The sequence below is a fragment of the Tinamus guttatus genome, unplaced genomic scaffold, assembly GCF_059628265.1.
Source record: "Tinamus guttatus ecotype Peru unplaced genomic scaffold, ASM5962826v1 Tinamus_guttatus_pri_ptg000548l, whole genome shotgun sequence".
NCBI lineage: Eukaryota > Metazoa > Chordata > Aves > Tinamiformes > Tinamidae > Tinamus > Tinamus guttatus.
In genome coordinates this window covers 226015-239344 of record NW_028289082.1, presented here as the reverse complement: position 1 = coordinate 239344, position 13330 = coordinate 226015, and the positions used below count along the sequence as shown (strand labels likewise).

Here is a 13330-nt window from a genome sequence, read left to right as displayed (position 1 = left end):
AACACTTTAGTTTTGTGCAAGGCAGCAAGATGCCTCTAAGCTTCTGCAGGACCCCCCAGGCTAGGTTTTCAGAGCATCCCTCTTCTGCTACCTCAGCATTTGCAGGTCCAGAACACCCCTCCACACTCCCTTCAGCTGCAGCACCTTCCCAAAACCATGACCCAAAGCACACCAAGCTGGACCAGCATGGTACTGTTTGCCCTTTCCAGCACCCCAGTGCTGCAGGACATTTGATGGAGGGCTCAGGGAGCTCTGGCCAGGCCCTGCCCTAAGCTCAATAACCCCAGGCTACAGCAGTGGAAAAAAACAGCCCAGAAACAAGTGGTTTTACAAGCAGCTGAAGGGAGCAGAACAAGCAATTCACAAGGGACTTGTGGGGCTGGAGCTAAAGCTGCTCCTGCCTGTGACATCAAGAAAGTCAATTTGTCATTAGTAGGTGCAGATTTAGCCACTTCAAGGCACAAGCTCTCCCCCTGCCCTGCTTGCTTTGGGCAAGGCCCAAACAGGCCACTCCAGGCAGGGGTGCACAAGTTGTGCCTGGAAGTTTCCCAAGGGGGCTTGGTCTCCACTGCCCTACTAAATCCCTATTCCCAGCACAAAGCTGCTGCTCCCTCCGCAATATTGGGCTGGATTCAAGAAATTCAAGCTAACCAAACACCGTGGCATGGAACGTCAAATGCCTCTGAGCAGGGATGTCCCAACTCCACATGCACCAGGAGCAAGGGGCCTGCAGAGAGCAGCTCCCATATCAGCTTCCTCCAGCTCCAGGATATGATTAAAAACAAACCAAAAAAAAAAAAAAAAGATAAAAGCTTTAATAAAGTTACCTCAACTATAGTCTCTTAGAGTGGGGGCTCTGCACCCAACCTATCAGTTAAAAGCATCAGGGACTCAGGATTATTTGTGATTTGATCAAACCAGCAGCAGTGCAAGAGGAACTTTACATCTTCTTCCAATACTGCATCGTACTGGGGATGCCAGCCACGATCTCTGACTCGATGCCACAGTGGTCCTCTCCCCGGAGGATTTTGAAGAAACCTGGAAGCACAGGAAGGGCAACTTAGTCTCCTCACCACAGGTAGGGCTTAAAGGCTCACACTAAGGCTCAAAAAACCCACAGGTTTCCATCACACAAACCCCCTGAAGAAGGTATCTCCAGTGCCTCACCATTATCACCCCAGTCGGTATTCCAGGAGTTTGCAGCCAGCCAGTAAGGAGTGCCGTTTTCAACCCCCCAGCCAAGGATCCGGATCGCGTGGCCTCCAACCTGCTCCCCAGACACATGCTGGTACACCCCTGCAAGACAACACAACACATGAGCTCACCAACCACCCCATCCTTCCATGTACACTGCCAGCTTTAACGTGCTCAGTACCAAAACCCGAACAGACCAACTAACAAGAGCCCTTTCTTTGGTTAAACTTCTGATGTGAGTGCATTTAACTTAATGAAGCTTTTGGAGGAAGGACTCCAAAACTAAGAGCCTTCTTGCACCTCCTTGACCCAATGCAGATGTGCCCTGAGGGAAGAACTCATCATATCACAGACACACACACACCCAGCAAGAGGTCCAAAGGCAGCACATCAAGCAGTTCAGAGCTGGGTCCAAGCCAGGAGAACCATCTCCCAGGCTTTTACTGAAAACCCCAAAGAACCTTGGCTTCACATCTGAAGATTTTAGGAAACCTGATCACACCAAACCTCAGGAAAAATACAGCAGAGAACAGGGCTTTCAAGTTGCTTTGTGCTGATGCATCAGTACATGTCACTCACCAGACTTGTACATGAGGAAGTCCTCATAGACGATAAAGGCTCCTTCCACTGGGCCGTTCTTGTAGATCTCAGCCATGATCTCCTTCTCACTATGAGGGACACCATAGGATGTGATGCCTAGGGAGGAAAAGGAAGTCCTATTGTCAGTGTGACATTGTCAGGCCACCCCAATTTGGGGACAGCTACACTTAATGCAAGTGGGGAAGATTCTAAGTCAAGGTGCCAAACAAGGAGTCAAACACAAGTGCTCAAGATGCAAGGCAGGGAAAGGCTGCTCATCCCTTCTCCAGAAGGAAGCACTGAGCACAAGAGCCCTGTTTTGTACTCAAATATCTACTCCAGACCCCTTCAGCAAGGGAGGAAGTTCTCCTTGTACACAGCCTTGTCTCCAAAATGGAAGCTTATCAGTGACACTCATAAGAGATGCCTTCTCCTGGGTTGTGTTGCTTAAATGGGAGGTGAGGAACAAAGCTTTCACTCTGAGGTTTCTTCTGCCCTTCCCCTTCACCACCAGACCAAGCCCAAGACAACAGTACATGCCCAAGCCTTCAGACAAATCTAACTCCAACAAGCAACCAAATTCCCCATTTATAGTCTCAGCTACCATCAAGGGGGAAAGGAGAAAAAAGGTTGAGGCCAGACCCACATGGGGCTCAAAATCATCTCCTCTGTGCACTTTGAGGACAGCTGATGGACTCACCTCTCCTCAGAGGCAACACTACAGCTATGAGGTCTCACACCAGCTGGGTGTTGGGCACTCATGAGTGATGGTGACTGCTCCAGCTCCCAAGTCTGACTGCTCAGGCATCAGAGCTTGAAGCAGGCACCAAAAGTTTCCCTTGTCAACAGATAAAAAAAGATGCATCTTCCCAGCCCATGTTGGCTTCACAAACACTTGTCCTAAGGACACATGCTGGAGACAGAATTCAGCCATAAAACAGCTTGGGAAAAGGCCTGTCCTCAACTACCCCGACAACCTGCTGGGCCAGCTCTGAACTGCCATGCACAAGGAACAAGGCTCAAGCAGAAGCCACCCCTTACCAAAGTGCTTGTCCTCCTTGTAGGAAGGCGAGTAGCCCGGTTCACAGTGTCGCTGACACCTGGGGGTGTCCCCACCTTCTCCTGTGCACGGTGGCCGGGAGCCGTTGACGTGGTGCTCGCAAGGAGGGATGGAGTAGGGACGGCAGCCTGTTGACAGCAAGGTTAAGTGGCTGGCCCCAAGGCCACCCCACCCCACCACACAGTGTCCCAACAGCCATGCAAACAGGGAGCAGACTGTGCTGGTAAGGGGCTCCTTTCAGGCTGCTTTCTACCAGCTCAGTCTTGACAATGTCACAAAAATGATGGAAACATTTGGCTTATGGCCATGACAAGGAGACAGGTTGCTTTTTTGAAGGAGCAAAACAGCAGGAACACTCCTTCCTTCATTGAAAGGGCCAAAAAGAGGAAAAAAAAAAGTTAATCATAGAAAGTGGGATCCTTTGTAGAGCTGTGACTACTGTGCTCCATTCCTGGGTATGTCAACTGCAATTAAGTGCTGCTCAGAGCCTCTTGTCCCAAGGGGGTCACATCAGGAACAGCCATGGGGACAGGAGCAGCTATGAAGATGCAAACCAGGACCCAGAAGAAGAGTGAAGGATATAGCTGAGCCTGTAACCATGCAGAGATGCTCCTCTTTCCTTTTCCAAAAGGTACATGCCAGGACTTACCTACGTGGGAGTCGTAGAGACCACCAGACACAAGGCCCCTCTCTGTCCAGTACCTCCATGCCCCAGAAGGATAACCACCATTGCACCTGCAGAAAAGCAACAACTTTCTCAGCTTAGGCCTGCTCAGAGCCTTCCTCTTTTGGGAGGAAAGATGGAGAAATGAGGCAGCCTGGGGTGGCTAAAGGGAAGCTTTCTTCAGGTAGGTCCTCCTTAAGTCCGTCTCCCCCTTTCTACACCTTGACACATGAAGATCTGGAGTTCCAGGCAGGACAACCCTAAGAACATTCTCAACTCCAGATCCCAAAGCCACAATGCCTCATTTTCTAGGATCCTCCTCACCAGGTCCTTGGTGAGCCTTTGTCCCCAGGAGCAGCAGAAATCAAACAACAATCTGGAGCCTCAGCTCTGCTCCCCAGTGGGGGAACATTTGCACTTGAAGATCAAGACTTCAGGGCTACTAGGAGGTCCCTTCTTTAGCTTGGGCAGCCACCAAAAGTGAGCATGAGAAAACATCTCTATGTACTTGCCCTTCCTAAATCAGCCATCATTATCCAGCTGCTGGACAAAGGACATGGCCCAGTCAGATCCTTAGGCTGTACCTAGTCACCTTTATATTCCCACTTAATTCCAGCATCTATCATTAGCCCCTGGTTGAGCTTCCTGCAAATAAGGGAGTAAGAGCACAGGACAAGCAAGTCAGGGCTGAAACAGCACTTCTGTTTTCACCTTTGCCTTATCTCCTCCCACTCCCCTTTTAAACACACAAATATCTGGAGTAGCTCACCCCATGCCACACTCAAAGCCACAACATGACAGCAAATCTTCTGCAGAGACCTCCACGTTCACCTTGGCGTTGGTATGAACGCAGATTCTGTCTGAAATGGCTTCTACAGCACCAAATGCCTGTAGACAAAGGAAAAAACAAGCAGAGAGCATCACGTGCTGGTCACGGGAACAACAAAAATGCACTCCTGGCCCGTGGAGTGCATTGGTTCACTGGCAGGAAGCGAGCTGTTGTGCAGCAGAGCCAGACCAGGGAACACCCACGTGCAAGATGCTCAGACACTGCATCCAACCCCATCACTTGCAGCCCAAGGCTTTGAAGGCCATTGCTGGAGCAGGACAGGTGCTCCCTGCTGCAGAAGCAGGTCATGTTGAAGCATCAAATCCAAGCTGTGGTGGACAGCAGGGTTAGGAGCTCATAGACCCACAAGGAAACTTGTGCAGGCAACAAAGCAGCACAGGGCCAATAGCTGCTGCCTCCACATGCTGGAGGAAGTCCCATTTCCTCCACAGACTCTGGGGAGGTGCCAAGAGGAGGAGAAAGACAAACAAGCAATCTATACCGTTCAACAGCAAACTCAGCAGTTCACTTTATTTCTGCACAAACATTGTCATCATCACACAGCAGCAGCCAATAAAACGCTCTTACCCAACAGGAGCCACAGGAGCCCTGGTCTCTTATCTCATTGATGGTTGGGCAGTTGGGCCACTGCTTCCGTGAGTCAAAGTTATCTGGCAAGTCTATATCTGCTGCAAAATCTACCCTGTAAGTAAGAAAAGGAAGGTTTATCGTAGGAAATGCAATAGATCTGGGTACAGAGGTCTCTCCAAGCTCCCCTGAAGGGGACTGAGAGGACAAGTGCTCTTAGGCAGCCAGAACACTTATTTGCTTAGTGAAGGAAAGTAAAGACATCTGAAGCCCTCAGGCCGGGTCAAGAACTCCCTGGTATTTTCCGATTCAACAATTATGAGTTAGATGGTTGCTCCGGCATCCCACAGGACACAGGGGGACACCTGCCACAAGTTTGTTCCTATGCTCAGCCCTGGCCCCTTTTCCTGTCACCGGGCTGTTTGCTACTACAACAGATGAAAAAGGCCTTTTCAGAAATTATCCTTTTGGGGGCAGGCTGAGCTCTGACAGCCTTTTGAAGCCCTAAGCTTGTCTACAGGGCAGGAATTACTTTGCTTGCTCTGCTTCTCAGCTCTGGTAGCTTCCAAAACCAAGGATCTTGCACCTCCTTCACATAAAGAGGTTTTTGCAAACCAAGTGCCCAACCCCAGAGCACCAAGGGGACCTCTCTCAGAGCCCATAGGGGCTCTCACCCACCCCAGACTCACATGGGAGCATCCGCACAAGCTTTTGTGGGGCCATCACACCTTCCCCTCTCCAACCACTCACCTGGCAGGGAGCTTGGGCCCACCCAGGAAGGTGCCACAGAGCTTCTTCACGTAGCTCATGTCAGCATTGTGGAAGTTGTGCCCTGCCTGAGGAGAGACAGAGTGACTGAGCACCAATCCTCACAGCTACTGAGATCAGCCTCCAGATCTCCCTCAAACCCAGCCTGCCTCCCATGCTTGCTTTTAAAACCCAGGGCACAAGAGCCAAGCTGCCTATGGTGACAGGGAAACGCAGCCTTCTCCAGAAGCAGGACACTGTGGCCAAAAAGTCCAACTCCAGGCTTTGACCACCCCAGTTACCAATAAACTCTTGTACTTGCTGCTTGCTTCCACCCTCCTCTCTCATCATTGCTCCTAGTCTACAAATTCATCAGTGCTCTGCTCCTAGGAGGAGGCAGAGCCATCATCACTGCAGGATGCCCTGATGGCATCAACTCATTGGAGAGGCTGGTTAGATACAAGGACCATGATGGGACTCACATTATAGCTGCCGCATCCTATAGGCAGCTGGTTCCACCAGCCATCCAAAAAGCCCCCTGTACTCACCTTCCAGGTGGTGTTGAGCTTGTTTATATGGTTGACCAAGTCGCTGGAGAGGGGTGGGTAGTAAGGAACACTCCGGGCATTGGCAAAGGCCACCAGGACACACAGGACAGACACAGACTGCCACATCTTGGCTTCAGATCAGGTCCCTCCACCTGCAATGCAATTGGGTTATCATTTGCCTGAACACCAGAAGGAGAAACATCCCAAACGCAGGCTCAGACCGCTCTGCTGCGAGCTGGATCCAACAGCACTTGGCAGGACTGCCAGCAGCTACTTATTGGCAACACAGAGGAAGCTAAAACACAGGCCTGCACAAAGTCCCACACAATCCTGATCTACCCCAATCAGGAGCTGCACAAGAGTCTGCTAATACCTCCCTTCCTGCAGCTCAGAACAAATCGGACAGGGCAGTGCTGTTTGGTTGAACGCTGCAGGATGAGCAGCAGCAGGAAAGCTGCTTTTGAAGCAGATTCAAGCGTTTCAGCTTGGAGGGCCTTACAGAACAGGAAAGAGCTAAGGGAAGGAATAAAGATCTGCTTCCCTCCATGCCCCATCAGACCCCTGTAGAGCTGCAGCCCCCATGAGCTTGGTAGCCCATTGCCCTTGCACAGCACTTGTGATTTGGGAGGGATTCCCTCAAAGACATTTATGGACTTGACGAACTCCTTTTGGCCAGTCTACTACTCTCAGGGTCCAAACCATGGTCACAACCCAATGAAAGTGACTCCTGCTCACAGAAAGGAGGTCCAAGTGCTACAGGAACAACCCATCGCTGCAGCTTATGCTCCCTTCCCATACAGGACTTTTCCACAAGGAAGGTTTGAAGCCACAACACTTGACGCAAGGTGCCAGAAAAGTCCAAGACCAGGGAACAAAAACACGGGGGAAATCCAGGAGCACATTCGAGTCAGCCACAGGCCTCCCACTTCTCATACAGAAGCACAAGCACCACCACAGCATAGATATAGGTTCAGTTTTGGAAACTGCATGTCCCTCAGCTCAATCAAGACCCTTAAGTAACTTGATCCTCAAATTTAACATGTGAGGAGAGGAGATGCTACAGCCTCACTTCCAAGTTGCCTTGCACCACCCCAACATCAGTCCTGCTCATGCATGCAGTGGAAAACTAGTCTAGATGGTAGTTTGGAGGACAGGCTCCATTTCTTCTTGCCTAGTTCTGCCCAATTTAAGTCACCCTGCACTATTTTAACCCCCCTACAAACCTACAACCCAAGCAGCAACTCTTCATGTTCCTCTGCAGATCTGCACCCAAGTCAATATTAGAAGTCCAGGCAGAACAGCCTTAGCAGACACCCTGGGGCATCCTCCTCCACCAAAACCTCCTGGCTCACTTAAAGCTTGACCAGCCCCAAACTTCCAGCCCAGCCAGCAACCCAAGACCTCAGAGAGCCAGCAGAGCCACTTAGTCCTTAATTCCTACTCGTGGTAGTGAGTAATCACATCCAAGGGGCTGGGCTTAAGCCCTTCTGGGCAAATACACCCAAGCAGCTGGACAAATAGCTACCGCGAGCAGCCCGGTTCACGCAGAGGATGCAGAGGCGCATGCACATTTCCATGCAGGCTGCCTCCTCCCACTCACAGCCAAGTTTAGCCTCCCGAGACGAAAGCCCAGCAGGAGTGTCCTACTTTCTGCCAGCTACAAGCCCAGTCGGTTGCAGCTAACCATAGAAAAGGGCCTCCCCCCCATTCGTTTTCACGTGGCCTCTTTGTGCTTTCGGCAGGATGCTCAGCTCGAAAGCTGGTTGAGTTTCAGAAACTCTCAGTCCCTCCTTCCCCCAAGTCTCACTTCTCTGTGAGAGTTTTTTTTTTTTTTTAAAAACATATATTTACTTGCTTAGCAGTTTCTCACAGACAAGGGACTCCATAGCACTGCCAGGGGAAAGGTCTTCAAGCTCTCTTCTGGCCATGCTTTCCTGATGTAACCTCCTTTTTGCTGGCTAAGCAAGACAAACTGAGCATTTCTAAAGCTAGTGCCATTTTGACAACTGCAGGAACCTACAGACAACCAGTCCAAGCTCTAGTGGTGCAAAGCATCTTCTCTCCCTTCCTTAGGGTCCCTACTGCCTCCTTATTTTTGCTGCATGAAGAATAGATCTGCATTGTGCCATGAGCACTGCAGCCAAGTCCCTGCAGATGGTTAGTGAGGGAAGACCACCTACCACAAGTCTATTTGGCCCCTCTGGGGAAGGAACACCTACTTTCTGTTAGGTGGCCCTAAAAAAAGGGGGGCCTGTCCCATTGGAGAGTCACAACACCCAAAATGAAGACGTATGCTGGAAACCCACAGGCTGATTTTACTATATTTAAATGCAGCCTGAAAAGAAAGAAGAAACTGAGCTGGCCACAGCAGAGCTAGGTCCAGGGCATTTAAATCCCACCCCATCACACTTGAAATCCTCCCCAGGTTCCAGGGGCCTGGTGAAACACAAAAATCTGGTCCAACTCCACTGCATCCATAGGATGGGTCCCCCCCACCACACCTTTAACATTACAGGGCATCTGGTCCCTGGTGCAGGAGAAGACATCAGGCCACATCTTCCTGATAGGGTCCTGGTGAGCAACCAGGAGAGCCAAACCTCCACTACCAACAACACAGGGAGCACAGCTCAGTGATTATGCTTAAAAACTTTCTCTATGGTCTTTAGAATCCCTCTATCCTTCCAGCAGGAAGGTTTCTATTTTCCACAGCACAGAAGGGAGGCACTTTGGAGGATAGAAAGCACTTGAGGCAAGTTTGTTTTCAGAAGGATACTTGAGAATTTGATGATATTCCAAAAGGCTCTTTGCCAAGAACTCTGGAGCAGCAGCCTCAGAAGGGTTTTTGCATCCTCAGGTTACAAGATCACAGATCTGTCAGCTGCGAGCACCAGTCAACCTGAGGCCAAGCTGAAAGGGGATATCCTCTTTGCAACACTGTCTGGCCCAATCTTCACCTGCATTTTAAGCAGGCTGCCTGCTTCATAGATCTAATATGAAAAAGCAACTTGGAACCAGCAAAACCAGTGGGAGAGAACAGCCGAGTCTCCCAGTGCAACCCATTAGCTTGGAGCCGGCTAGCCGATTTCATGGAAAAGTCTCTGGCCAAATTCCCTGTACCAGAAGGTTTGGAAGAGCTGGCACTCAAAGCTAGATTCAGCTGTCAGGCTGCTGCTGGATTACATGGAACATCCCAAGTTTTCAGTGGAAAAGGATGGGGGAACCCCTCTGAGCTCATGTGACTTGTTTCTCCCTGTGATGCCACCACTGAAGCAAGGACCCTGGCGCATAGCAGATCTATACATAGAGCAAGAATGGGACTTGTGGGACTAATTTCTGCAGACGACTGCAGGACGTTGAGTCACATGCAGCTGGCCAACCAGGTCAGTCATCAGGCACTGAGAGGCAAAGCAGAAGTAAAAGCAAGGCTGCTGCCTTCTCTGATCATGCCCTTTCCCCACAGATAAGGCCAAGATGCTTCACGTGACACCTTTATCTTGCAAGTATTTCCCCACCATCGCTATCTCTCCCACACACTCTGTTGCTCTGCAGACAGTTAGCACCCCATTTCCTTCCTAAAGCTCAATGCCAAATTTGAAAGTCACCAAAGGAGCCCAGCAAGCAGCACAAAAACCAAGCCTGGGTAGAGACATGCCCTGTGGGCAGTTAAAGCTCTTCATTCAAGCAGGAGCTGGTTTCAGAGAGACTTATTGCTAAAAATCCCTTTTCTGCCCCACAGGGTCCATCCGATGTCCAAGCACAGGACACAGAGCCTTCAAGTACAAGCTCAGCCCTCCAAGGATCCAAACAGACTCAATAACCAACTGCTGCAACACTTGCCCATGCACCAGGACAAGCATCCTACACACACGAGACCTCAGAGTCCAAAATGCAGCAGATCCAGCCTGGCTACACATGACCCACAGCCTCACAGCTTGAGGATGACTCTGACAGACATTGTCCTCACCAGCCAAATCCCATCACAGCCTCTTCCCTTGAGGACAGGGTGGCTGGACAGGAAATATATATATATATATATATGCGCATGTGTATATATATATATATATACACACACATACTAGTATAATGAAGGCTATTTGACTTCTCCAGACACAGTAACTTCACCTCAGCCACCCACCCAGACTCCAGGGAGATGTTTGGGGCTTGCTCCCCAGAGCTGTTCCAGCTCTTCTTGGGCTGCATACCTGGGAGATGAGAGCAGGTCCCCCAGCAAGGACTCTGGGATCCAAAGCATCTTAGTGCAGTCTCAGAGGGAGAATGAAAAAAAAATAATCACCTCTAGAAAGTAGCTACCCACAACCAATCTCACAGCAGACCCAGGGCAGGGCCCAGACTGTGGCTGGACGCGATCCAGCCTTCCGGATGCTCTTTAAGGGGAATTTTGGCCTTGCAAGCAGAGCTCTCAAGCTGCTACCCAGGGAGGCTGCACTGCTGCAAGCCATGGAGAGCAGGCAAGGAGACAGAACCTGCAGCGAGATGGAGGCAGCTGGTGCTGCCACCCACACGCAGTCCCTCTGCGCCTCCCGCTGCTGTCTGCAACAGCGCAAGCTGGAGGGAAGGAGGAGACTGATCACCCATCACCATCCCCAGGAGATTTTCACCCTAGAGGCTGCTCCCTGCCTGATTTCCCAGGAGAAGACCCGGATCACATTAAACCAGAGGAACACGCAAGCTTGAGGGTCACATAACCTTACTCCACATTGCTGAGGCTAAAGGAGATGCACCTTTATCTCCAGTTTGCAACAGGAGACCCCAGTCAAACCTCTGTGCGGTTCATAGCAGCCCTGGCTGTGGGCGACTACCAGAGGGATCTTCTGCAGCTTGCCCAAAAACAAGAGCACCGCTCCCTGCTCTAAGGATTTCCCTCCGCTCCTTCCCCTATGCTCATTTTGCAGGGAAAGGGGCTATGAAAAGCACAGCTGGTATGACCAGGCAGGCAGGTCCCAAGTCCCACCCAGCAGCAGTTCTCAGCTGGTTCACACACCTCAGGGCACAGACAGACACCCATCCCCTCGCGTCTGAGGACGATAAAAGCTGTCTCACCATTGCAGCTATAACTCGCCTTCCCTCCAGGCCTGCAGGTGCTCAGCAGAACCCAAGTCACATGGCCTCCTCAAGCTGCAAAACCTCTTCCCCAAGATGAGCTTTGCCCTTGGATGGGGCCAGCACTGCCCCAGCTGCCCATAACTATGCATGACTCTGAGCCACAATAAAGCAAGTGTGCAAATAAAGCAGCCCTGCTTGGCTTGACATGCTGCCAGTTCAGGCTGGCGTCCCACGCAGGCTGCAAGGAACCTTTGTCCAGGTGACTTCATCAGCATCATGACTATCAAAGCTCAAAGCACTGCCTCTTCTCCCTCCCTTTTCTTTTAAAGATGCATGACCCACTCTTCCCCACCCCCCATCCCTCTTCAGGAAAGCCAAGTCATTAGCACAGGCTGGACAGCCAGGAATAACAAACACCAAAAGGAAACAAGAACAGAGCAAACGAAGAAAAAATCCATGGGACAAGTTGCCATGGTCATCCATACCACTTGCCTTAACAGAAAGGGAAACTGCCACAATCCTCCCTAATGGAGCTACACTTTTTTCCCTTCTTCAGAGAAGGATGTCAAGGAGATTGATCCATAAACCGCTCTTGCACAAGACCTCAGCTGTTGCAACAGACCTCATAACAGCAATATTTTGATTTACTGCCCTGAGAAACTCTCAGCTGTGCAACCTCAAGGGAAGCTGCATTTTGCTGCATCAGGGCCACGCTTGGCATGCACCACCCAGACCACTGCATGGGCAGGAATGAAGCAGCTCTTCCCAGCACCACCTCGGAGCCGGAGCGCCAGGAGCCGCAGGCATCACGGGATGCTCCCATAAGTGCTTTGACGGTGCCAACCCCAGCTCCGCAGTGTCAGCTGACGAGCAGGCCTGTTTTCTTTCGGCCTTCATTAGGGAAACAACGCTTCCTCTCTCCTCCCCCTGCTCTGCTTCCAGGAAGAGGAGCTGCTTCAAGCGGCTCTGGGAGCCTCCCCTGCAGCAAAACATCACGCGCCCCCTCCCCTCTCCAGCATCCGGCCAACGGCTAAAAAACACCCCAACCTGCACCAAAGAGCACAAACAACCGTGTCCCCACAGCCTTCTGCTCGGAGACCCTCTCCGGGATGTCGAGAGGCCGCTCAGAGTCTTCCCGACGGCAAGGACGATCGAGCAGCGGCCTCCGGGCGGCTTGTAGGGAAAGAGTGCAGGAAAAAGCCCTTCGAAAGGCCGGGGGTGCAACAAGGACCTTATTCCAACCCTCCCTTCCCGCACCCTCCGGGAATGGCGGGCGCAAAGCACCGCGCACGGCTCCGGCAGAGCGAAGAAGCAACGAAGGCCGCGGCCGCTTTCTCAGTCCCGCGTACGCATATCCCACCCTCCCCACAACATAAATAAATAAACGCACACGAACAAACGCACATGCAAACACGGAGCTCTGCAACACGCGGACCCGCAGCTCTTACCGGCCCCGTCGCGCACCCCCCGCGCCCGCTGCGCTCCTTATGCGCCGGCGCCGCGGGCCCGCCCCGCCGTGAGTCACGGCCGCGCGCGGATCCTGCGCGGAGCCGCCCGCTCCGTCCCGCCCCTGTCCCGCCCCCGCGCCTCCATCCCGGCCGCATCCCGGCTCCTGCGCACATCCCAGCTGCCTCCGGCTTCTATCCCGCCGCCTTCGCGCTTGCGTCCCACTGCCCTCCTGCTTCCATCCTGGCTTCGCCGCACGCGTCCGCCTTGCTTCCATCGTGCTTGTGTCCTGCCTGCTTCTCATCTTCACCCTGCTTCCATCCCACCTCCACCCTGCCTAACCGCGTCTTACCTCCCTGCCACCTTCATCCTGCTCCATTCCTACCTGCATCCCACCTTCATCCTGCTTCCATCCCACCTCCATCCCACCTTTCTCCTGCTTCCATCCTACTTCCATATGACCTAACTGCATCTCACCTCCATCCCATCTTCATCCTCCTTTCATCCCACCTCTACCCCACCTTCATCCTGCTTCCATCCCACCTTCATCCCACCTTTCTCCTGCTTCCACCCTACTTCCATATGACCTAACTGCATCTCACCTCCATCCC

The 13330-nt window shown here is 51.9% G+C and overlaps 1 protein-coding gene across 1 annotated transcript; it reads right to left on the bottom strand.

Moving 5' to 3' along the window:
• Positions 1-799: 799 nt before the first annotated feature.
• CTSB (cathepsin B) lies at positions 800-6384 on the bottom strand. The gene is made up of 9 exons (XM_010212699.2): positions 6210-6384; positions 5665-5750; positions 4915-5029; positions 4267-4385; positions 3483-3568; positions 2815-2961; positions 1774-1890; positions 1168-1296; positions 800-1038 (listed from the first exon to the last, which is right to left on the bottom strand). The coding sequence occupies exons 1-9, from the start codon at positions 6333-6335 to the stop codon at positions 941-943; spliced, it is 1023 nt and encodes a 340-aa protein (XP_010211001.1). The 5' UTR covers positions 6336-6384; the 3' UTR covers positions 800-940.
• Positions 6385-13330: the final 6946 nt, after the last annotated feature.

Bases quoted from the DNA above. Each gene is read 5' to 3' on its own strand.
- CTSB (XM_010212699.2), bottom strand. From the start codon at position 6,335: ATGTGGCAGTCTGTGTCTGTCCTGTGTGTCCTGGTGGCCTTTGCCAAT. The intron at 5,030-5,664 runs GTGAGTGGTTGG...TCTTACTTACAG, and splicing joins GGGCCCAAGCTCCCTGCCAG to GGTAGATTTTGCAGCAGATA. The intron at 1,297-1,773 runs GTGAGTGACATG...GTTGTCTTGCAG, and splicing joins CTTCCTCATGTACAAGTCTG to GGGTGTACCAGCATGTGTCT.